The sequence below is a fragment of the Solea solea genome, chromosome 5, assembly GCF_958295425.1.
Source record: "Solea solea chromosome 5, fSolSol10.1, whole genome shotgun sequence".
In the NCBI taxonomy this organism is placed as follows: Eukaryota; Metazoa; Chordata; class Actinopteri; order Pleuronectiformes; family Soleidae; genus Solea; species Solea solea.
Window position 1 is genome coordinate 7,186,829 of NC_081138.1, and position 25,733 is coordinate 7,212,561.

The window sequence follows — 25,733 nt, forward strand, 5'->3', positions numbered from 1 at the left end:
AAACAGGGGGGTGTTTGGTGAAATAACAATGGCATGGAAGTTAATTTAAGCACACAAACACTTGATCCAGCATGAAGACTGAGCACAATGGGATAAAAATAAAAAATAAAGCATGAGCAAAAGTCCTGGTAGTCCTCTATACCCTCTCTTTCAGCCTTCACTTTACCTTTAAGAGGCAATAAGTGTAAATAAAAGGCAGTGTGTTGGTGAAATGCCAGGGTCTGCATCTGTGTTATAGCATTTGTGTTTGGATCACACACAGAATGGCACATTCTAAGTGTTTTGTACAACATGAATGTCAAGCTTTCTTGATGCATCCAGATCACAAAACAATCTAATTTGAAAATAGCGTGAAAAAAAATATTCCCTCCTCCGTCAAATCCTCCAAGATCGTCTCTAAAAACAGCCCCTGCCATCTCCCAGGATACAAAAAGGAAAAAAAAAAGAAAGGGTAAACTGAAACCAATTTTTTTTCCAGACGAAAGAGCAGAGGAGAGGCAGTTACTTTGCTCCTCAGAGATGAGTGTGCAAACAGCTGAAGAGCAAAAGGAAAAAGCAAAGGAATAATGATGTAGAAGGAAAAAAATAACAAAAAAAAAACAGCAGAATTACAGGAGAATGTACCTTAGTTAAGAAGAGAAATAGCAGAAATAGTCAGATGTGGGAGATAATGTTATATCAGTGTCAAAATCAACTTTTTACAGTAAATACACCAGGTCACTATTCACCGAGTCACTGTCCCCCCTCATGGCTGAATCTTACATAGATTTTGATGATTGTGTGGTCACATTTTCCAAAAAACACTTCTAACCTAACAACCTATGGTTCTGTGTATTTTACCGTCAGGGAATATTAGAAAAAAGCACTTCCCAATATAACTTCAGAGAGTGGCCTAAATGTGCCAATATTTTCAAAAAAATAAATGTCTATCATTTATTTATTTATTTTTTTTCCTTTAAGAAAGCCTGAATGTGAAGACACCTGGTTATACAAACCGTCCAAACAGCTAGAGCACATCAAATCCAAAGGATAGAGTTGTCAGAGAAGCTTCTCCGCAAAGTATATGAGAATTCGGACACATATTGAGTAGGAGTTTACATACATGAACTACGCGGACTGCTGAAAAAAGAACCTCTTCTGGTCCTTTATAGAAAATGCACATTCTGGTGGACCAGGGCTTCAGAAGCAGTCACAAGCTCCACAGATACAACAAGCTCTCCGCAGAGACAGTAAGGCAGTTTTTATGATCACCAAGGAAACCGTTCGACTTTCTGTATATGGCAGGTATTTTTTTTTTTTTTTTTTTTTTTTGGACAGAAAGTAAAAAGAAATTGAACACAAAATACACATACTTGTTATTGTTAAAGAAAATAGCTGCCCTGTAAAAATCTGCTCGGTAAAAATATTCAAACTGTTTTATCGTGTGGTTGTTGCTCTTTGTAGTTGGTTTGAATTAGATTATTGATCAGCTGGCTCATTAAGCGTTCAACAGTTATTGTATTGGATCCAGCTGCTGGACCTCGGGGTAAAAAGAGGCGACATCTCAAAAGCACTGAAGCTATAGAACTGCAAAGGTGCAGAGTAAAGAGGAAAGGGGAGAAACAAAAAAAGACCAACGAAAACCCAAACTAAAGCAAACTCACAGAGTTCGACAGCTACTAAGGCAACTTTTGCCAAATACAATATAAGCCCATGTATATTGCAACACAACTATATATTAATTTAATAAAATACACAATATAGCTTTTGTACACATAACAATTTGGCTCAAATGCACAGAAATTGCAGTAAAATAATAAAAATATGTCAATTTTTTTCCCGATGTAAACACATCTAAACTGGATACATTTACACATATAATGATAGTATGTATAGCGTTAATGTGAAGGGACATTTTCTTTATATTTTTGGATACTTTGTCGTCAAAATGATTGGCAGTGTCCTTTTCCAGTTCGTCGAGTTTATACCCCACAATTTGACCATAACTCCAGGACACTTTTTTTGCTGAGATTCCTCATTTCTTTTTTTTTATTCTTTTTCTTAAAAAATGTATAAATATTTAGTTAATTTTTGGACACTATACATGAGTTCGTACATATAGTCATCTATATAATCATATAGATATCTTTTTTCACAGTAGAGGAAAAAATGTCCCTTTTTTATACAACTTGTGATTGCCTTAAGGCGGAGTCACGCACGTGATAATTCACTGTACACAAGGGACTAAAAGCTGATGATGTACATGTAATAAGACATTTACACAGATGGCCAGTTGTGTGTGTGTGTAAGCAATAACGTATATATGTAAGTGTGTGTTTGCGTGTGTGTAAGGGCATCGGCGCATGTGAATAAGTGTACGTGTTAAAGTGTGGTGCACATGTATAAAATTGGTGCGCGCAAGTACACCAGTCAGCAACATGGACGTTTAAATATCGGCGTGAAAGAGACACAACTTACACATGTGGCTACAGATGACGAGTGAAACATGGTTACACTGTTTTTATAATTCTCCTTCAGCAGACCGTCAAAGCCCGTTCAACCCCAAGTCCATGACCAACCCTTGTGAACAAACCCCTGATTTACCAATCTCTTCACGTTCAGATACAGGATTCATCACACATTAAACACCCACTGTATATTAATGTCAGAAAAAAGATAAGGTTGCTTTGTGTATTTTGGTCTTTCAATGTCCCAAATAGATTAGAACTCGTTTTTTTTTTCTGTTTCGGTGTCGATTGTCACGTCTGACCATGAGTAGTCCTTTTTTTTTTTTTTCAGTCAGTTTCTATGGCCATCACACAAAACAGAAAATCCATCTATGCACACTGAGAAATGTAGGGTTTCACGAGAGACCATGAACAACACACTTATGAGCTGGTGGGCACTTAGATAAGAGCTTGCGAGGTGCCAGAGGCAGAGGCCTCTGCAATTTGCTTAAGAATCCAAAACAACAAAAAAAAGAGTTTATAAATTCAGCAGAATTCACGTTTGTAACCAAGTTCTTTTTTTTGTGTGTGTTGATAGGGATCTCAGCACCAAAACTGGTGACTGACATAATAAATGTTCCAATCATGGGACCAGAGTGGGTACTTTTCAACAACAAATACAGAGGAAAGAGCTCCTGTGGTAAGAGTCATTCAACTTTTTGATTCGTTTTGGTGACAGTTTTGTATGAGAGTTTGTTGGAATAGCCCCCTATTCCTGTCTCTACCTCTCCATTGTGTTCTTTTTTTTTTTGCAGTCCTCTGTGTCACTTCCTGAGCGTGCCCGTGGCCTCACTTCCTCTGCAGTCCTGCAATAGTTTGTCGATGTCTCTCACTACCTGGTCAGCATCCATTCCGTCACGGTTTGCGTCGGGCTCCATCTGCTCCAGTGGAGACTCCATTTCGCCCGTCGCCTCTTGGCTGATCCGGGAGCGTGCCTCTGCGAGCACCTTGGCCACTGGGTCTGACGGAGGCAAGGGCGGGTAGACCCCCTGCTCTCTGCTTTGTTTGGTTGGTGACAGGAACTGACCATCAGGAGGACCATAGTGCCCAGAGCAGGTGGCGGGAGGAGGTTTGCCTTCAGCACCATCAGCTGGGCTTTTGACTGATGAGCAAGAAGATGTGGTGGAACAACCCTTGGTAGGACTGCTTGAGGCTGACGGTACCTCTTGGAGAAGTGGGCTGAGCGCCCGTTTTGCCTTTAAGTAGGGCTTGACATTGGCGACAAGAATAGTGTGGTCACGTCTCTCTTTTCCAAACGTACAGAATGTCTTCTTGCCATTGGGGTTGACAGTCTCGTAGGTCTCCGTCTCGGGAACAGTTTCCATCCCTGCTGGCACAAACATATTGTTGCGGTAGTCAATGCCCTCTGCCTGGTTTCCTCCAGCGGGGAACTGGGGCATCCAGCAGCGGTCAGAATGACCCAGTACACGGCACTCCTCAGTGCAATTCACACAATCCTCATCTGTGGATGAAAAGAAAGGCAGGGGGGAGATGGAAAAAAAAAAAGAATTTAGATTTGTGTCAGGGTGCACATCACAGTGAGAAAGTAACATCCTAGCACTACTATAACCTCTTGTTTACACTAAAATTAGTCAGTATGTGTGAGATCTTTAAACCCAGGTTAGGGTTAGACAAAAAAATCATCATGTTTGTGTCCCACTCCTGTGTCACCCATGCTTGAAATGTGATGTCACAAACACGATGAGCACAAATCAGGTCAGAGGAAAAAGAAAACAACAACGAGATCAAACAGAGAGCGCAGACCTTGGCCGAGTCTCAAACACTTTGTCACCTGCATTTTACACATTGGCACCTTGAAGTTTTTACATTTTGATTGATTCTCTGATCAACAGAAGATTTTTTTGTATCTGTATTGATATTTACATCTTGAATAAGCAGGTCAGGATCTGTTAATAAGATTTTTTTTTACAGTTTACAGTTATAACAGATTGGGATGTGGCGTCATCAGTGGGTAGAGTCTTACCTAAATTGAATGGGAACATACTTGGATGATGATCCATCACAAATAATAATAATGATGATGAAAGTGTATCCTGTTAATGTGAGAAAAATTACCACCACCAGTTAATATAATCTTATTGTGGAGGAGATGGATGTTGTTGCAAAACCTCAACGGTATTTTTTCATCCAGTGCGTCGTGACTATGTTTGTATGTTTTTTACTCCAGTCACTCAACTGTGATTTTAAGATGCTACTAAAATGAAGATTAAATAAAAATAGGAATTTATATATCCCAAGTTGTAAAAAGTAAGGTTCTCCAAACACATTCATGGCCAAACGCTATGCTAATGGTCAAATGTAGGCAATTAGTGCTGCATCTTGTGTTCCCACTAATACAAACTACATGGACTGCAGTCATTTGACCGGGGAGTGATTGGCGTTTAAACATTGCCACTAGTCAAAAAAATGTCTAAACCTGGGATTAACCAGGTCTTTTGATCAGTAGTAATGGGCTATATTAAATGGTACAGTACAAAGAGTAGGCGCTTAAAGTTTGGGACATACAGCCAAATTAAATGATGTAAAGAAGAAAGAGCCAACTATGGATGTCCCAATCCAAACAAACAAACACCTTTCCAGGGGGATTTCGAGGACACCTGCTAGCACTTTCCAAGGCTCTGATCAAGGGGATGGCAGAGCATACAGAATGGATGGAGAGGGAGTGAGAGGAAAAAAACAACAACAGTTGAAAGTTTGGCAAAGGCATAGTGCCGTTATCATACATTCATGTCAGTGGGCTTTGAAGGCCTCCCTAGACAGGCCGAGTGTGCCAAATGGTTTGTGTTTCTCCCCGGTGTGTGTGTGTTGTGGGCTCCTTCTTGTTGTGAGTGCACGTAAGAGAGAGTGCGTGTGTGTGTGTGTGTGTGCACGTTCCCCTCTTTCATCTCTATTCAGTAGGATGCACACTCTGGCTGATTACGGCAGTGCTCATGTCTGTGTCAAATGGATGCAGAACTTGGGGAAAAAGAAAAAAACTAATAAAATAAAAATAAAAAGGAGCACATTTTCTTCTCCTCTTGGGTGTGAAGAGAAAAACTGGGTAAAAAAAATTGGAGCATCTGCTTTGCCACAAATGGATTTTTTTTTTTTTCTCCATTGGCTGGGTGGGATGAAAGCAAGACAAGCCAAACAATATCCCAACAGTACATATTGCGCAAACAAAAATGGTACAAACAATTCATTGTTTCTTGTTTTCACTGCCATTATTGACACTGTCATATGCTATAAATGGTCAGAACAAAAATAATGACTTAATAACCCAGATTGTATCAAATCTGAAATTCTGAAAGATCCAGAAAGTGACATTTTTGGCATTAATAAAATGAAAAACCCATACGTATGATACATTTATATGTACTTTAGGCAAGAGAGGTGAAGAAGAACAGCTCTGCTTCACAAAAACTGAATTAATAAACTAACGAAGAAGAAGGAACCTGAGAAAGAGCGTTGTGAAAAGTGTGTTTACATGCTTTCTGGTACGTAAAAGCCACTGTAGTTCCTCGATGTCACTAATTCTTACACACTGGGCCTTTAAATTAGGCTATGCAGTGTTGGCAGTTGGGCTAAATGAGTATTTATTTTCAAATCTCTCGCTTTATTGGACAGTGACCAGAAATAATGTGAGCTTCGTTTGAACACTGCTGTTTCCAGAAAGCCGCGTGACTGGTTGCGTATTGCAGGAGCATTCACACACAAGCTGCACTTTCCTGAAGCATCTGCGCGGCTGAAACGACGCACCGCTGCACACGGACATTAAGAGAAAGAGGCTCACATGCCCAACTGCACACATCGGCATCATGCAATCACAAGCTGACGCACACAGGTGTTGTACCCACTTGACCCGTAAATGGGACTCAATCCGCACATGAATGAATTGAGCACCCAAACTGATCACACCCACTGGCATTCACACACACAGAAACAACATTTAACGCTTTAAAAGTCTCTATACAGGTCTATACAGTGTTATTAGCCCAGTCTAATTCATATTAATGAAGTGCAGACAGATGTTGGTTAGGCTGACACAAGGACAAACATCTGAGACCTCCAGTGTTGGAGAAACAATTATAAGAGGACCTCTGTAAGTTATTAAGTTTTAATGTGTTTAAAGTCTGTAATGATTGATTTTAACAGGAGGATAGATAACAAACTATCAGAGAAGAAGGCAGCAGGTATCACACAGCTTCTTTCTAACTTTCTCAGGAGTGGTCTTGTTATTGAAAAAGCATCACTACGACGCTGTCACATCACATTATATTATATAATATTATTTGACAATTTATACATTGAGGAAAAGCAGAATTCAGACTGAGAAAAAAAAAATGCAAATGAACTTGAGTCTTTTCAATTACACAAAGTACCAAGCTGTTATCACCACAGTTGTGCTGATGCATTTGTTACATAGCCATGAGCAGCCATTGCAAAAACATAATGTTCACTGAGGAACACATATTCAGCTCAGAGGAAAATGAAAATGACGAGCCCACATTTTTAGAGCCTGTGCCTTTCAAAGCATTTTTGTTCTTTTTTTTTTGTTCGATATCAGATCCGGTGATGGGTAACCATCATAAAAGCTCATTCTGAAATATTTTTATAATTATTTTGCAAATTTTGGGAGACGCTGTGCCCTGTGTATGCTGTGTGTTTGACTGACATACAGTAGACTAAGAAAGCATTAACTTTCATGGCACAAAGTTGGTTTTAACGTAAAGCATCTGAGGTAGTAGCCACTTTTGTCATGTTTTTGTTACTAAGCTTGCAACAATCCAGGGTGGAGGCTACTGTGTAGTAAGGCTTTATCTATTGTTCAGTAGCTGGGAGCTTCCATAGTTATAGGTTAAGTTTAAATTTTTGGCAAATTCAGTGAAGACTTTCTTCTTCTTTGGTTTGCCAGCCCCGATATATAATGTTGCATTACTTCCTCCTTTGTTTTTCCTTTCCTCTCTCTTTTCTCTTCTGGCCTCTTTCCGTCAATACTTCCTCAAGGTCTAGCAAACTTTGTTCCTGTGTGTACTTCATCAGGTGTAACTGTAAATGGAAAACACAGCACTCCGTAGAGTAGAATGGAATAACCAACAGGAGGAAGCTATTAGTTACTGCAGTAACTTTATTTAACGAGGGCCATATTTGATAATGTGAAGATTTCCTTTTTTTACCCCATTTTTAACAGTAGCATTTACATACAAATGCACTGTTCCATAAAAACATATATATCTTCATTGGCACAATTATCATTTTAAATGCAAATGTAATCAAATCTAAGATGCACAGAAAAATCTCTTGTCCACGTCCGTTCCTGCCATAAACAATACATTATACAACCGAAGCTACGGGCCGTACAACATCTCACCGAGGGCCGTGATTGGCCGGACTTTGGCCAAGAAAACGATTATTTCCTTCTTCTTTCGTATTTAGAGATCAAGGTGTTTTTTTGTTGCATCTCGAAGATGTTGTCACTGTTGTGCTTGCTGACGATGTTATGATATGGTAGGAAACCTTACATGCGGCCTCTGCTGGATACTAAGGGATTAAATAGGAAAGGTCGTCCACATTTGGAACACGTAATAATGGTTCGAGCATAAACTTTACATCCCATGATCCCATGTTCAAAATCATATAAAATGATATGATATATATAATATATTTGAAATGGAAATGTGTATATATATATATATATATATATATATATATATATATATATATATATATATATATATATACATATAGTCACTTGGCAACAATGGGCATTCAAGTAAAGGACAAAGGAAGGAGGAGATGAGGTGACATGGGAGAATGGCTGCAGTGGGAGCAAAAAATCTGGCATGTCCTAATGGATAGTGCTAATTTAAGGACTACCAGGGGAAACAGATAGAGCAGGCTCCCCTTTGGTTGCTGCCAGACTATTTGGAGTTTTCAACTGGATTAATTTGGACTGCAGAAGAAAAATGGGTGGCATGGTTAAGTCCATGGAAAAAGGAAAAAAAAAAAAACACACCAGCGTGGAGGAAGGACGCCTGCAGGCCTGGTGAAAACTGAATAAATGTGATCACTTAAAGGTCCACCAAGATTTCTCCCTTTGCTCCCAATGGCCAGTCAGACTATGGTAGAGACCTCAGAGCATTGAACGGAATTGAAGTGGATGTCACATTTATGTTGTTACTGCTTGAGGAACTACGGGAGGAACTTTTGCTACGTTTTCAGAAGCAGTTGCTTGGTTTGTCTGCTGCCTCTGTGTGTTTTTGTACGACGCACACACAGTGCGTGAAAAACATATAATATATAAGTATTAAAATTGTCAGAATACAGGGGTGCATTTGCGTTACATGCAGTTTAAGTGTATGTGTTTGACACATTATAAAAATAGTTTGTCATGCTATTAATCTAGTATAAAATACCAGAATTTGATTATGAATTGTATTGTGTTTGTATTTTAATGTTGTCCGTTAGTATTTGTATTACTTTCTTAGCTTGTTTCAAACAGTTGTAAAGTGTTAAAAGTGCTATATAAATATATTAGTGTTATTATTGTATCTTCTGCCTTTGTGATATTGCCTGTGCGATGCATGAGCTTGAATTGGGAAGGGCAACGAGTCTGAAGAAGCACTGAAGGGAGGAAGCGTGTTTATTTTGCTATTGGGTTTAAATATCAACAGTCTTTCACCAAAATTGCTTTTCCTCCAATTTTGATGAAATTTTAAAAGTTCACAGGTTAGACAAACCCAAGGAAGCAATAACACGCAGCAGCCTTTAACATCAGTCAAATCCAAAGAGTTTTTCATAGACTCCAAAGCAAATGTTGCAGCTTTGGTTCATTTACATATTAGTTTTAAATACCGTGACGCATCTCTGCTGGTTTGAGGAGCCACATGATGCAAACCAACACCACGCTGCTAATTTCCACTGCAGCCACTTGCTTGTTTGCTGTGGTGCAACAGAACTGGGGCAGCTTTATTTATTAAAGGGGTATTAGACAAGTCTATTCATATGAGCTTAAGTTCTGTATTAGTGATGTTTGCATATGCCAAAGCTAGCACCATTAGCACAAGTGGCATTTAGCAATATTTGAGTTAGAGCCATGTCTTTTGCTGTTAACCTTCACTTCTGAATATCAGTGGTTTAAACTTCCTCAGGAAGACCCTTCATCCTCACAGATCGCATAGGGGACAAACTTTTTTTGGTCTGCCACAATTTGAAATGGTTTTTAATCATCGAAACAAATGAGAATATTCTTTCCTTCATATAAGAGAGTTGGATGTTGGATGTAATTCCTTCCTGTGAAATTTCCAATGGATATCAACCACTAATTTTAACAAATGTGTGACAAACTGTTGTTACTGAACAACCAAAACCTGGGAGCTGCTGAGATGACTTCAGTTGCTACACCCTCACTGAATGAATCAAAGCAATTAAAGCATCCCATCCTTTGCGCTCTACATTTGAACAAGTTTAGGTATATTTTCATCTCAGCACTATGTAGACACACCCAGAAAAACATGTCACACAGCAGATGTGCATCCAACTGGCACCACTCATGCACATTTCCATTTCAAATACATTTGAATGGCCCCTTAGGCTTGTTTTTCTTTTTCTTTTTTTATTTAAAGCCAACTACTATTGTTTGAATGAGGCCTCTTTTGAAGCATTTCCACAATCATTCCCAACCAAATATGTAAAGACAACATTACAGAGCTGTAAAGCCACCAAATGGATTATGTTGTGTGATGCATGGACCTTTACAGCAGAGGCGAGAGTGCTGCTTTAAAGACCACAAACTTTGGGCTAATACAATCTTTCATTGATGTGAACAGGCAGGCAGAGTGGACATGTTTGAGTGCACTTGGCCGGGCTGTCTGTGCTGTGTTGTGGGTCTGCAACCTAGATTTCTGCGAGAGTGCCCTCCTAAGCTGCAGAGATGAGCTTAGCCACTTCACAAATGTTTGAAGAAGCCAAATGAGCTCAGGCAAAGACAGTCTGACATTTCCTGTGTTGAGGCAGTCATCTGAAGAGGAGATAAGGTGAACTGGAAAAGAGGCAGCCACAGTCCAGTTCGAAATGGACTACAATTAAAGTGGAGTGGGAGTGAGGCAAATGCACTGGACACAAAGCAACTAAAACAACACGGCAACGCTCTGCGATCAATGATTTGGATGAAAGCGTGTAAATAAATAACACAAACCTGACTGCGCTTTCAGAAACAGAATAAGCTATTACTATAATCCATCACCGAGCCACAAGATATGAAGCCTACAAGACTAGTGGCTCTCACCGTAGTCTGCTTGCATGCAGTGCATTCCAGACACACACAATTAACTTGGACCCTACGATGTCTTCATGCTCTCAGAGGTGATTGTCCATTCACCGTGTGCATATTAAGGCATAAATAATCCATGCAGACACATCTCCCTCTATTTAGTCGGAGGAAACCTGCAATAGATTATTCATGTCTCAGCTGCACGTTCAACCTTGAGGCGTTCTCCTCATATCTATGGCTAACAGTATGACATACGAGAGCGGGGGTGACATTCATCTCGCTTTCTCCCTCTCGCTCTTCATACCTCCCCCCTCTCTTTTTTTCTTCTGCATGGTTCCACCAGCTGACTGGGATGGGCAACAGAAGCCTCCACCAAGGACAAATTTGACTGCAATGATTTGGCTAGCAGGGGTGTGTTCAATCTCCAGTTTCTCTCGCTGCATGGTTCCAGATATATTACACTCTATAGACCAGCAATGACTGCAATGAAAGCAGTGTTTACTCTCAGTCAATGATACCATATGGTATGATGGCGAATCACACTAATAATATGCATTATTCATTTTTTTGTTGAATACATTGCTGAATGAACATTGAGTATGGTAAACCATCAAGAACAAGAAACACAATATACAATATTTGGTGCTTTTGCAAGAAGTATTTGTTAACGCAAACCTCAAAATATCAATTTGTTTACTTGGGATCTCTCCCTTAGATTGATCTGATGCAATACAAATCTTTGTTTAGTGTAGACATTAATGTTCAATTAAAAATTAGAAGAAGGAAAATCCATTACGGCGTAGCTCCAAATGGATGTTGGACTGAAGACCACAGAATTTCTTTTTTCAATTTATGACAAAGATAATGCACCATAGGTTTACAGTAAAGAACATGAGTCAGTGCTTCAGCCAAAGAATGTCCTCTTAAAAAGAAAGTTAAAATCATTACAGTAATAGAAACAGTATATGAGAATTTCACAGGGATGGGGACTGATACAGTAAGGAACTAACAGTGTAGTAGCATCATTAAACCAATTCATAACGTGAGAAGATGGGACAACAATCGGTTCACATATTGATATATGTGTATCTATAACTTAATAACCAATTAAAGCTTCCTGCGTGTTATTCCTGCAAAAATACATTTGGCCACTCCCATGGTTGCCGTGGCAACCCGGAGACACAGCTCAAATGAAGGTGGGGGAGTCTGTCTGGGTGGAAGCCTGCTGCATGGCTAGTGGGATGACAAAATGTGAAAAAACTTGTTTTGCAAAATTCATCGGATCACTATAAAACTCAGTAGGGCCTTCACATCAGTCAGTGCTTGGGCCCTAAGAGATAGAAACGACATTGAATTAAGTAGTGATATGCTACATAATTACCCAGCATAAAGCATGACTGAAGTCTCTTAGACATCCAAAGAAAGTGAAGAGGGTGAATTTGGTCCGGTCAGGTTGTTTGAATCTTTGCAACTGTTGTAGATACTTGACTGGATTCAGCTATTTAATACACAGTTAATTAATTCTATATAATCTTAAGAACTTGTTGAGGCTTCTTTATTTAAAACAGAGCTAGTAAGACTATCGTACTACCTTTGACAGGGTTAATTGCTTCGCTTTTGGGCACAATAGGCAGACAATGAGCGGGATGAACGAGCTCCATAGCTGCCAGTAATCTTAACTGCTTAGAGCACATGAAACAGATATATAATAACAATAATTGCAAAGCTGCTTGAAAGGAAATCCTTTGAGTAAAAGCAAAAAGGACACAGTGTCAAAGATGCATTTACCAACTCGGCAACATATCAAAAACAAGAAGTAGAAAGTGATGCGGTTTCACTGTGGTATTTGTCATCATACACTGCTGTGCCTCCAAAAAGCAAAGTGACAGGAAAGGTTAATAAAAGATCTGGTTATGATTTCCTGAACCAATGACGTACCTTATCTAAAATAAAAATAAAATAATTATATGTAAATAAATAGATGCCTCCATCTAAGTGACTACACAGGGCTTTTTTAGAGGAGGTTCATTCAGAATAAATTATGAATAAATTGAATGAATAATTTCAAGGATCAAATTATATTCAGAAGCAGAGTAAGAGCATCTTAAATGTAGTGTGTGCTGACTGATGTGTCTGATGTCATTACAGGACAAGATAAATCCATTGTTCGTTGTCAAGTCTATTATATGTGCAAATGTTAATTTATACCAATAGCGTAAAAAACAAATCATTTGCAATTTTCAAAGCAAATGAAACTATTGTGTTCCACACATAAAACGTGTTAGTCTGACTGAAATTCTCCTAAAGTTTTGATGATTTCCCAGAAATTATTCACATTTACAAAGCTGAAAAATCAGGGAGCTTGTTTTAATTACTAGCAAAGACGCAAAAAATTGTTATCGATTATCAACAATTAATTTAATAATATATTAATAATTTATTAAATTTGTAATTATTTCAGCTCTAATTGCATATATACATTCAACTGGAGCCAAAGGTGCACTATGACCTTGAAATAACATTGACAAATCATACTGCTGCAGTTTCTGACTAATGAGGAGAATGAATTTATGCTCTGGCAGCTTAAAGAATTCAATATTTAAATTGAATAGATGGTACCATAGAAAGACACAGACTGGCGCTCAACACGCTAACAAGCTAAAGTTGTTTTGGTTGGTGATGTAACAGAACAGCTGGTAAACAACTGACACTAACAAGCTGGAAAAAGGTTCCATAACGTACAGTATGTCCCACTAATTAACACTTTTTCAAATTCTTTGACACTGACAACAGATGTATGTTTTGTAAAAAGTAAACCCGAGTCTTTATTCCACTTAAATATACGGATGCATTTTTCCTATCAATTGCCAGACTTGGTTGGAAATGAGCCGACAAGCAAATTTGCCGCAAACTAAAGGGTGACTGTGGATCAGTGGTAGAGCTGTTGTCTTTCAACTGGGAGATTGCGGGTCCAATTCCCGGCTGTGTTGTCTATATTTAGGAGTAACTTTAAATGTCTTGCTCAAGGACATATCGGCACACAGACTATCGTAGCTGAGAATTGAACCCACAACCTTCCAGAAAGAAAAACAGCTTGCTCTACCACTGATCCATTCCTAGAGGTAGAGATGGTAACTATGTACTGAGTGACAGACGGTGAGTTTCATCTGTGCCACATAGACCCACTAAAATGAGGACAAACAATTGTGTTTACATTGAGAGTAATGTTTCTTTTTTTATATTATTATTCTGTTTGAAAATAAAAGTTGGAATTGCAGTGACATCCTCCGCTGACTCTACTTTTGTCATGCACTCCAATCTCGAGGAGGCAGAGTGTCGGGTCTTTATTGTGTAGTTATGTTGGATTTACAAGAACAGAAAACTATTATTGGTATCTCATTTTTCACGCTACCCTTTTTCTAATACTCCTTGAGGAGCATCCTGCGAGTGCAGATGCAACAGAAAAACACACGGCAAAAAGAATTGAAGGGTGGTGATACATACCCATAGGGACACATACACCCGCGCACATAATATCCACCAAAGCAACTTTGGTTGATATGATTCACAACCCAGTGTCCACTGTAAAATGTCAAGATGGAATGAGGTTGATATTAAAAAACTCCAATAACACAGAGGTCAAAAGTAAGGAGAAATAGAAGATGGAAAAAATAAATAAATGTATTGATATATATAGATATCTATATGGCACTGCAACTGTGACAGTGCCTCTACTACAGTCATTCCCAGAGATTAAGGGTACATTCAGCATTCACAAACTGTGAATTAATGTTTAGAACATTTAATACTATTATCCAGGTTAATTAAGGTATTGATTTATACAGTATTTACTTGTTTATAAAGCTACTGGTAAAGTCAGTTAACACAGTAATAAATCAATTGTTTACCCGAGAACTGAATAAGCATTAGTGAACTATAATTAAGCATTTACTCACCATCGTTAACATTCATTAATTGTCCTTATTATAAAGTGGGTCATTTATCGCTTGACAAAAATGTCACATATACATAAGCAGGCTAACTTAGCCTTACTTTTGTGAGTGATTTTGTGAATTGGGTCATTTTTTTAAAAGTGTGTACACTTCCATCTCTTTTGTTCGTCTTGTTTGTCTGTTTTCTTTCCTTTCACTTAATTTGCACTTAATGAATCTGGACCACGGTGAGTCATAGATTCACTTAAGAACGGGACGATGCGGGGCTCCTTCAACACAGACTAACAGACAGAAAACAAACCATCCCTGGAATCCCGACTTGTTTTTGCTCCTCTGCACAATTTGATTTCTCAAACTTTCTGCGAGGAGGCTTCCAATATAGTGCATGAAGGATGTGTACCTAAATCTCTGAGTGTAAGAAAAAAAAGAAAATGTGTGCCTGTGTATCGGTGTGTGTCATAAAGCATGCTGTGATTTCCCTAAACACCCTTTTCTCTCTCCAGACGCCTGCCCCTCCTGGCCCTACATGCCCATCCCTTCTCGCTTTATTACCCAGCCCTGTGATTAATGTCCCTCTGTCACACACTGGGCTTCCTGGGGAGGAAGAGAGGGAGAAACTGAGACAGCACTGTGTACACACACACACACACACAGTTCTGTGCAGTTATTCTTCTTGGGACAGTGCACTGACTTTCATTAATTTGGACAACCGACACTAACCTTAACCATAACCAGTAACCAGTTAATGTCTAACCCTAACCTTAACTTAATCACAATTCAAATCTTAGTCCGAAACTTTACCAGTTCCTTCAAAATTAGCTCATTACGGACCAGGTTTTGGTCTCCGTGACCTGACAAGGTCAGTGTTTATGCCACAAAAGGTCCCAAAGAGGTAACAAATACAAGAACACCTACACACACAGTCTGGTTTCCATACTTCAGAGGACATTACATTGACTTAAATACATTGTTTTGTTTGTCCTCACCATAAAATGTAATAATGTACATGATGGGGACTTGATTGTGTCCACATAAGGAAGACAAGTCACCAGAATGTGATTGTGTAGCATATTTAGGTCCTTACAAATGAGTAATATGTGGACCACACACACTCTAATGGTGTATTTCGTTGTGTGTTTGAAGTTGAAGTTGTGTTGTGACCGCCGACCCCCCCCGACCCCCCCCCCCCCACAAAACAGGAAGAGGACAGGAGGAACGGCAGCTGACAAATAGTCCAGAGCATCTGTGGTGGACCATGACTGCACCTGTTCACCAGGGGGAGCTTGCAGTGTGTGATTGTGTGTGTGTGTGTGTGTGTGACTTTGCTTTTAATCTCCTCACCCACCGTTAGCTAGCCCAGCTGATCCATGCAAGCAACATCCCCCCCCCCCCCACACACACACACACAGATCCCTCAACACTCACTCCCAGCCAATCAAGGTGACTACATATTTGAAGTGTGCGGTGTCTCCACTCCGACTGAGGCTAGTGTTTAGTAAATATAAAAAAAAATAGTTCTTCAGCCGCCAGCTTTCCAAACAACACGCACTATATAGATACTGTATATGCTGCTTCCTGCCCACACAAATCAGACACAATCAATATCAAAATCAAATTTGGTCTGTGGCTCCCAATATTTAATAACAAAGTATTTCTGTTTATTTTTCAAATTTTGAATTTCCCCACTTATTACAAATAATGCAATCACACAAAACTACATCTGTAATGTATTTTTTATTTTTTTTTTGCCGCAAATTACGTTTTATCATCATTTCACGTATGGATTGATTCTGCTCATATCCCTTCTCTCCTCCTCATGCGGCAGCGCAGCGCCGGTGAAAATGGGAAACATTACTCAGGTGAATTACTTCATCTGATATTGTTATGATTCTAAACCAGAGTGGTGCTGGGGCAGCAGGTTGCTCTCTCTCTCTCTATCTCTCCCTCTCTCCCTCTCTCTCTCCAGTCTGTTTTGTCAACAGTACTCCAGGAGACTGCAAGGCTACGGTGTTTTCCATGAAACGGCTGTTTTGGTTCTTTAGTCATCACAGTTTGCTGAGGGACGGGCATTTTAAAACTGGCTCTGCGGGAAACCAGTCCATGATGTCATTTTAAAAACAGTTAACTGCAGTTTTAAATACACTTATCTGTTGTTTAGAGTACAATTATGAATTCACAGTTCACTCACAAGTGTGTGTGTGTGTGCATTGAGGGAATGGTTCTGAATTGCTTTGCGTTGGTGTTTAAGCACAAGGAGAAGGATACTTCTTTCCCAGTGGAATAGCTTTTATCACAGTGGGAGGCAAGGGGATGTGGACACATAGCAGGAAATGCTTGGCAGCATCAGTGGGGGTGCCCGGTGGCTGGTGATTGCAGACACCAAATCAAGGACGTATATCTCAGGATCAAACGCATCCTCTCTTCAGGCATTCCCTACCCCAACTGCAGGCCTCTCCGTCAGCTAATACCTCGCTAAGTTGTTCAAAGAGCACCCCAAGGAGAGAGTAGCTATGCATGGAAGAGTGAGAGATAGATGAAAACCCATGAAAAGAAGGAGGAAGATGAGCATAAGCTCATATTCAAACAGGCGAAAAAACACAGACCGTACACGCACAAAAGCCTAATCAATGATGAGCAAGCGGGACTGTGTGCTGTGGGTGGTGAGAGAGGTCTGTGGGTTGTGGAGATGAGGGCCATGTGGAAAAGCCAGTGTGATGTTTTTCAAACAGCACTTTCCTTTTTTACACGGCGCAACAATGAGGGCTCTTATGAATACAAAAAAAAAAAATTATTATGTGCAAGTGACCGACCTGGTTACATAAAAGCTGTCACATGTGTGTGCATGTTTTGGCACGAGGGCGTACGTGCTTGTCAGTGCACAGTGGAAAATGCTCCTGAGTCTACAACTTGAGGTTATTGTTTTAAACTGTCTTCAGCGTTCCTTTAACCCCCCCTCATTCCGCTGTTACTGGTGTAAAGGCCCATTTATACTCCATTACAGTAAACACTGACAGTTCTTCCTGCATGGGAGCTTGCACTGCATTACTCCCGTCCTGCCTTTGGCTGTTCACGAACGCGCCCGAGCAATCGTTCACATAGCCGAGAGGCATTATGGGAGTAGCTCTACTGCGTACAACCTGGAAGTCAGAGCCCTTTTTCAGATAGCAGGATAGCAGCGGGTTTGTGAAGGTTCTCAGTCAAGTCCAGTTGCCTCCAGCTAACTGCTGAAGAAAGCATGTGGGTTATGTGACATGTGCATGGACAAGAATGTTTTTGCATCATTTCTGACCGAGAATAGACCTCTCGAAATGAAATGAAAGTGGTGATAAGCAGTTGAATTTGCTCAGATGGCAAGATGGATATATATATATATATATATATATGTATAAATATCTAAAAATGAGTGTACTTGCATTAGCCAAAATGCCTTTTAATCCACAGACATTTTAATTCAAGGTAACAGGCGTTTTAATTTTTTGGTTGCCTTTCAATCCACTCTACTGTCTCTGCTACAACATTCAGGGCAAAATGAAATGTCAGGGTCAGTTGTGTTGTCTTTTGTTTTACCAACGGATCGTCACTACATTCTACTGCCATACCTCTCCCCATGAAGTGCAAACAAGGAAAGGGAAAGCAAACAAGACAAGAGTTCCCACGATCCCTCACTGCTTCCCACCATCGTCAAACTAGGTCTTTTGTTAAGGTTTAGATTGATTTGACAACTAGCAAGATGATGATGATGTTTAATTAAACACATTTAAAAGATACTCCATTTAAGCATCAGCATTTTTGCATTTTTTTTTAGTTCGTCCACAGTTCCTGCAAGCTTCAGCTTGTTGTTGAAGGTCAGCCCTGAGACAACCATATGGAAACACGGACAGGGGGAGGTGGATCTTTCTGTTATCTGTGATGATCGGACTAGAAAGGGGAAGAAGAAAAAACAACTAACTCAACAAACAGGTTGAACGGTAATGAACTCCCATGGGAACCAATGCCAAACAAGGCAAAACCACAACTGTGACTTGTAAAGAATGTTCCAAACTGCATGGTTTTTGCAACTTACTTCTCGCCGCAAGTGTTTCTCACTGTCATAACTCGAGACAGAGGAACAGATAATTAACTATTTTCGTATTCTGTATTTAAGGGGGGTGCGCTGTTCTCAGACGCACACAAGAAACACTCAAAGATCAGTTAGGGATGATCCTACCAACAGCCAATCAAACAAAACCTTATCATCCATCCCAACCTGTGACTTAAGACCTTGTATAATTCACATTTCCTCTAGCTATAGTTCTCTCTACTCCTCCTTGTTCTCCCACTCCAGGAGTGTTTTAATGGTGGGGAAATTGTAGCAGAGCAGCCAAAGGCAAGCTATTAGATATAAATGTCTGAGAAGAACAAGCCATAACATCATCCCTCCTCTGTCGTCAGGCTATTTATACCCATCCACCAATTAACACGGAAAAGCTAGAACCTGGAAGGAAAGGCATATAAATAGTGTATCAGAACACTGACATGCTGGAAAACTGTGTGGTATTATTGTCGTGATACCAACATGCACAATATACACATTGCAAGAGATAAGCTAATAAAACTGTTATAAATAGTTCCTTGTGCTAGTTTTTGTTTGGCCAGTAAAAATTGACTGAAAATGGACCCAGCAGGTTGATTTTTTTTTAAAATTAGAGTGCCCTTTTCCCAGGTGCCCATATGGCCATGTTCACAAGAGTAGGTGGTTGATTGTTTTTTTGCCCTTTGTGTTTTTATTCAAGACTTAGGCCCTGTCTACCCGTAAATGGAACAAAGGTTAATCTTTTTCTTGGTCATTTTGAAAAAAAACAACGTTTTTTTCAGTAAACACAGCATCATTTCAGGAACTGTCTTCATCTACACAGAGCTTCCAAGTGACTCTGTCCATGGTGCTGTAGTAGTGCTACACCAAAAGCAGGGAAGACAATGTTGAGCATGCACATACGGCATATATGCGCTGTGTACATAAAGCTTTGTTTAAACAAAATACAGAATGAAGGAAGCCGCAGTTAGAATGAAGTGAACGGACCAAATAAACAACAAACACAAGAAGATAAGTGGCAAAAAATGCAAATGCAGGAGAGAGGTGGGAATAAAGAAAAACTCGGCAATGCAAGGGTGCTATTTTGAGATTTTCCAACTCAAGTTCCCGTTTTCAAAAGAATGTTTCACGTCTGGATTAAACAGAGATACGAAAAAAAAAACAAAAAACTTAAGCGGAACTCTTTTCCATGTGGACAGCCCCTTATGATGGCTTTAAAATCCAAAACACAATATAGTAAACAAACACATACGCACACGGAACAAAAACAGCGAGAAATACAGTGTATTATTAATCTTTGTTGTTATATGAACCTGTGCTGTTTAACATAAAAGTAGGTGTGCATTGTAACTAAAAGAGAACAAAAAAAAATACCTAGAGACATATAAAACATTGTAAGAAGTCCCTACATCAGCAATTAAACTGGTTCCCTTAACTTGTATGTAAATCAAGTTATATCTCCATAAATAAAACATGCGTTCACAGATGAATAGCTGGACTCCAGAGGGTATATTTAGCTCAAGATAACCGTCAAAGAAAAGGGAAAAAGGCATCTTTAAGAGGCAGTTATGAACAAAACCTCTATGTCGTAAACAAGGGGTGGACACTTGTGACTGTGGACCTGTGTTTTCACTGCTGCAAACACAGGACAAATATTGGAACATGAAATGATGACACTAACAAAGCAAGTGCAGCTCAGCCAGAGTTTTGTCCCTTTTCTATTTTCTTCTCTTTTTTTTTTACAGTGGGATTAGGTGTTGTTGTCTGAGGCAGACACAGCCACGAGGAACAAAGCGAGGCAGGAAGCCACAGGTCAATAGTGTTTTGCTTTACTTTTTACCTGCAGAGAGACACGGAGGGCGGCACAAAGGGTGGCAAGGAGACAAGAGGGGACTTATTAGAAGATGAGGCGAGAAGCGTGGTGAATCAGTGGCTAATCCTCCGTTTCCTCTAAGCCTGTGTAATTAGGACATGGGGGATTGCACCGTGACAGGGGATGCTTTTGGACCGCTTTTTTTTTCTCCTCTCTTTTGTTTATTTCTTTCCTCCTTAGCCTGGGTTTAGAGCAGTTTGTGATCTAAATATAGTGTGTGTGTGTCTTTATTGTCGTGTGTAACACAGCACGTTCACTCATAAGCAACATAAACAGACACAGCATGTCTACGCTAACTCTGCTTCCAACTACTCAGCGTTTGCAGATGTGAGTGAGAGTGTTTTTTTTTCTTTTTCTTTGCTGCCTGTGGTCGCTACATGAAACCCTTAGATTGTGTTTGCGAGGAGAATCAAATGGGGCTCTTTCAGTCAAAGACACACCAAATAAAGAATCATATCATGTTTGAAGGAGGCCACTTAGGCAGCATCCATACTATGTTTACATTACTCTGCCAGACGCTTCAGAGGATATGTTTGTGTTTAAAAAATCCAGGGTTGTGCAGATTATTTGTGGTCATTTTTATCGGAAAACACCACGTTTAAATGAACATAGTTTTGTTGTAGATTTAGGATGAAGCATAGCTTGGACTAGACCAGGAAGTCTGATCAACATCCTTCTGCCTTAATCTACTTCCTCTCCCCAGTTGTCGGCAAGGTAACTTGCCTTGGCCTATTTAGAGAGATGGTGAGCGCATGAAATAAACCGAGAGACAGACAGAGCAAGATAGGGGAGGGGGAGGGAATTAAAAAGAAAAAAAAAAAAAAATGAAGAAAAAATAAGTACAGTATCTATGAGCCACCAGCTCATTACGGAAATCCAGTTTCAATCCTGAGGAGAAAACAGGTTTAAAACACCCCATTAAAGAAAGAATGAAGGGAAACCTTTTGTTGCTAAATCAAAGAGGGTTGTCTTTTGAAGTTCTTCCCAACACAAATGATTTGACCGAGCTCTTCTTCAACTGATTTAGTCGAGAAGTAGACCAACTAATCGACTAATTATTGTCAAATAAGCTCACAGGAAGTGATTTGCTTTATATCAAGTGAGACGGGTTGGAATATGATTGAAAGCAAGTGCCCATGAAAAGCTTCAGAAGTGAATAGTATTGCTCAAACAACATGGACGTTCAGCAGTTTGACGGAATTAATGCTCCTTGTCCCTGTTTGCTCCTGCTCTGCTGCTGTATACACACTAACGCTCCCTCAATGAAGGAAATTGCATAGAAATAATAACATATAATGCACTGCAGCTTCAATTACTCGGCCAATTATTAAACATTTTCATTCTCATAAAGTTAAATTACTGAAACAATTGTTTCATGACCTGTTTCATGGATTTAATATTTAGTTTTTTGCATTATTCCTTTGCAAAAAAGTATAATATTTTACCAAATAGAAAAAAAAAATCACAATCGTATGTCGGCCATTGTCGCCCTGATATCGTAAGACTGGCACCAGTCATGGAAAGACCCACATTGTCGCAGAAATGATGCACTGCGGCACAGTCCTGATAAAACCAACAAGGATAAACACATTAAGACTCGTCGAGGATTCATTCACGGAATCCACACAACAAGATCCAGCAGACAATCCTGTCACATTTGCTGAATCAAATCACTTTGTTATAGCCTCTCTCTCTCGTCCGCCTCTCTATGTGTCTCCATTTTAAACAAAGGGATTTCAGCATCTCAGGGTGTCATGGCTTTGTGCAAGGAATCATTCCCATGTGTACTGCTTTAGCAGGATTAGAGACCGTGCTCTGTCTCAGCACAGCCGTCACCGGAATACGACAACACATAATATGACTACTGTACAGCAGCACAGCCTCTGCTAAGACGTCGACAGGTCTGTGGTATCGAATGACCGAGATTACTTGTAGCATTGAGCCCTTGTGTGAGGTTAGAAATAAGATACACTGAGTGGGAAGGTGTTATGGCGAGGTAATGCATGGAAATCATGCAAACATGAGGAGAAGGACATTGCAGTAAGCCTGCTGCTTATTTGACAGCTATCTGCCTGTAGCAACACCTTCCATAATTCAAACCTAATTCAGTCCAAGACGTGTCCATAACTTGGATGACTTTGCTATGCATTGTGGTGACTCAGGCTTATGAGAAACTTCCATCACTTGAAACGTGATGGAAATGACGCCAAATGCATTTATTCATGTTAAAATAATGATTTGAAAGTCAAAAAAAAAAAACATTCATTCAAAATTCTTGTTTCAGTGAGTGCTAGTTTGAGCCTGGTTTGAAGGATGAAAGAGAAACGTCAATGATGCACACTAATATTCATTTATTTTTGACAGTACCGCTCAGGAAAACACTATAAGGATCTGATGTGCATTCCTTCTCTCATTAATTCAGCTAAAAAAAAAAACATGATGTTTGACCTGATATGGCCCTAGACTGTAAACATTTATACAAATAAAATTTGAAATAAAGTGTAATAAATATAATAATATAAAGGATGCACCACAGAGGAATAAATCACAGGTGCCATACCAGTCGGAAAATCACTATCAGATATTTTCTCTACTTGTGAAGGCCGAATAACAACAGGACTGGCATGCAAACAGTGTGATATACACTATATATATATACATATATATATATATATATATATATATGTACTGTATATGCTAAAAGAGGACTGGAAATGTGAAGACGCACCATCTGTAGATCTACTCCACATCGCAGCACACCACCTCTTTATCTGTCCTCGAGCACATGTTGCTCATGAACTCTGTGAAAAGTGTACACTTTAGCATGTAGGCATTTGATCAATTGCGCCAATGAACAGCAGTGCGCCTCCCCTAAGGATATTGGCGGCTGTTGAGCGGAGACTAAGTGGAAAGGTGGAGAGAGAGAGGTAGGCTGAGTCGATGGTGTTGGCTTTCTCAGCCCCGGGGCCTAACACACTTAGAGAGCTAACTGACACACTTTGGATGTATTAACCACAGTGAGCTCTGCCAACCTCTGCTACTGAACCTCCTCCTCCTCCTCCTCCTCCTATCGCCGTCTGTCTGTCACCACTATCTCCTCTCCATAGGAAGACTCCCGGACTGGCCTTGTGTTTCAGCAACATCACTTTAGCATCGATGTTCCTTTGCGCGTCAGCCAAATTGGTGTTTGCAGTCTAGACACCGGTTGCTTGTGTCTCCGAGTGGATAAACATATGCACGCTCGCACGCGTCTGTTTAGAAGTATGATTACATTAAAAAGGAAGTGACGGAAATGCAATAACGGTCTATTCGTCTCCCCGTCAGGAGGGATAATCATTTCAAATAGAAATGTGTTTTCCATCTCACTATCTAATTTACACTTTCTTTGCCTCGCCATCTGTTTCACTCCTGAGACTGGTGGGTTATGAGTGCAAGGCTTCAAAATAGTCTGGGTTCAAATCCAGGCCACTGCAATGAAAACACAAATAAATAGAAAAAAAACCAAACATATATATAGCGATAAATAAGCCTCAGTGTTGGCACATGAAAAAGAAATATCCAGACGCTGGAGGGCCCAGAGTTCTCCGTCAAATGTATGCATAAAATGTGAAGGTGAGAGAAGAGAAAAAACAACTCAATCCATGCCGCCTCATTCTATGTGCTGGTTTAAGATTAGGGTCAAAGATTAGAGGGGCTTACATGAGATAAGAATGGGATTAAAAGAGCTCAGAGATGTAAAATTACAGATCAGAGAACTGTTGAAAACACACCTGAGTGGTAAACAATCTCATGACACGGCAGCCACCTGTCATGCTGGACAATCCTGGCATCACGGGTGGGGTGGGGTGGGGTGGGGGGGGGGGACAAAAACAATGCAGTGATGACAGAGAGGGAGGTGAATATTGTGGAAGCAGCATTCAATATTCCAGAGAGGCATTCGGCACACATCAAAGGCCGCCTCTGCAGTAAGTCTGTTAGATTTGGGATTAATGGACTCCAGAGGGGCCTGGACACACAGACACACACACACGCATGCAGGCGTACACACAAACACACATTCGCAAACAGTTATTCACACAAATCCACTTCCACAATTCCGCCTGATAAAATTCATAGCCCCGGTCTAGCAAAGCACTGCGGTGCAGAGTGGTGGACTCTCTACTGCAGTATGTGCTGCAACATATTGTCAAGCTGTTAGTGATGTCTTAATATTTTAAATGTTTTACAACATATGCTTCTAATTCAAATTTCACTTAACACAGTGCAGGCAATTTCCAGACTTAAATAAAAAAAATTGTGTCATAGCCTTTAAATCTGAAAAACCCTAAAAAATAAATTATTTATGTCATAGCAAATGCCAAAAATAACATTTGAGATTAGAATTAGGCCTCTGCATATCTAAACTGAAAAGTAATTTGAAGTTGACTAAATTTAAAAATAAACTGATTGCGATTAAAAAGTAACTAAACGTAACTAAGTGTCTTGAGTTTTGTGGACTTTTTGAGATTGAATTCAGCTAATTGTATATATTTACCGGTTACAAATGGTGATGTTAATCAATTTTTTCTAAGATTGGTTTTCAAATCATCATCAAAATGATCAAAATCCATCTACATGAATGTGACAATTTGCAAAGAAACAAAACAAAACTGTTTAGTTTATGATTATTTGAAGCTTAATGACAAAACAATACATTGATCTCTACCAGAAACAACTCAGTATAGTATATGTCAAACTATTAGATCAGCCATTCCAAAAACTTAAAAATGCCACAGTCCATTTTAAATTCCGAAAAGCCCTAAATTAAATGATATATTATATGATTCCATAAATAGGTCAAAAAATAACATTTGGCATTTGAATAAGGCACGTAAATGTAACTTGTGTGTTGTGTATTTTATCGCTACTTGTTGAAATGAACTCAACAACAAAATAAAAACGACTATTTCTAAGATTGGGTTACAAAATACCTACTTTTTGATACTCACACCTAGAAACCATTGTTTTAGATAGTTTGGAAGTTCTCTACTGTGCTTGTCAAATTACACAGGGCATGCCTGGACACACACACACACAC

At 39.6% G+C, this 25,733-nt stretch overlaps 1 protein-coding gene across 4 annotated transcripts in view; it reads right to left on the reverse strand.

The window, feature by feature from the left end:
* Nucleotides 1–1,278: 1,278 nt before the first annotated feature.
* pcdh17 (protocadherin 17) overlaps nt 1,279–25,733 on the reverse strand; it is a 69,043-nt gene continuing 44,588 nt past the window's right edge. For all 4 annotated transcript variants that reach the window (XM_058629329.1, XM_058629328.1, XM_058629327.1 and 1 more), the window contains exon 5: nt 1,279–3,948. In XM_058629329.1, coding sequence (XP_058485312.1) covers nt 3,251–3,948 — 698 coding nt within the window. In that variant the 3' untranslated portion in view covers nt 1,279–3,250. The remainder of the gene's footprint in view (nt 3,949–25,733) is intronic.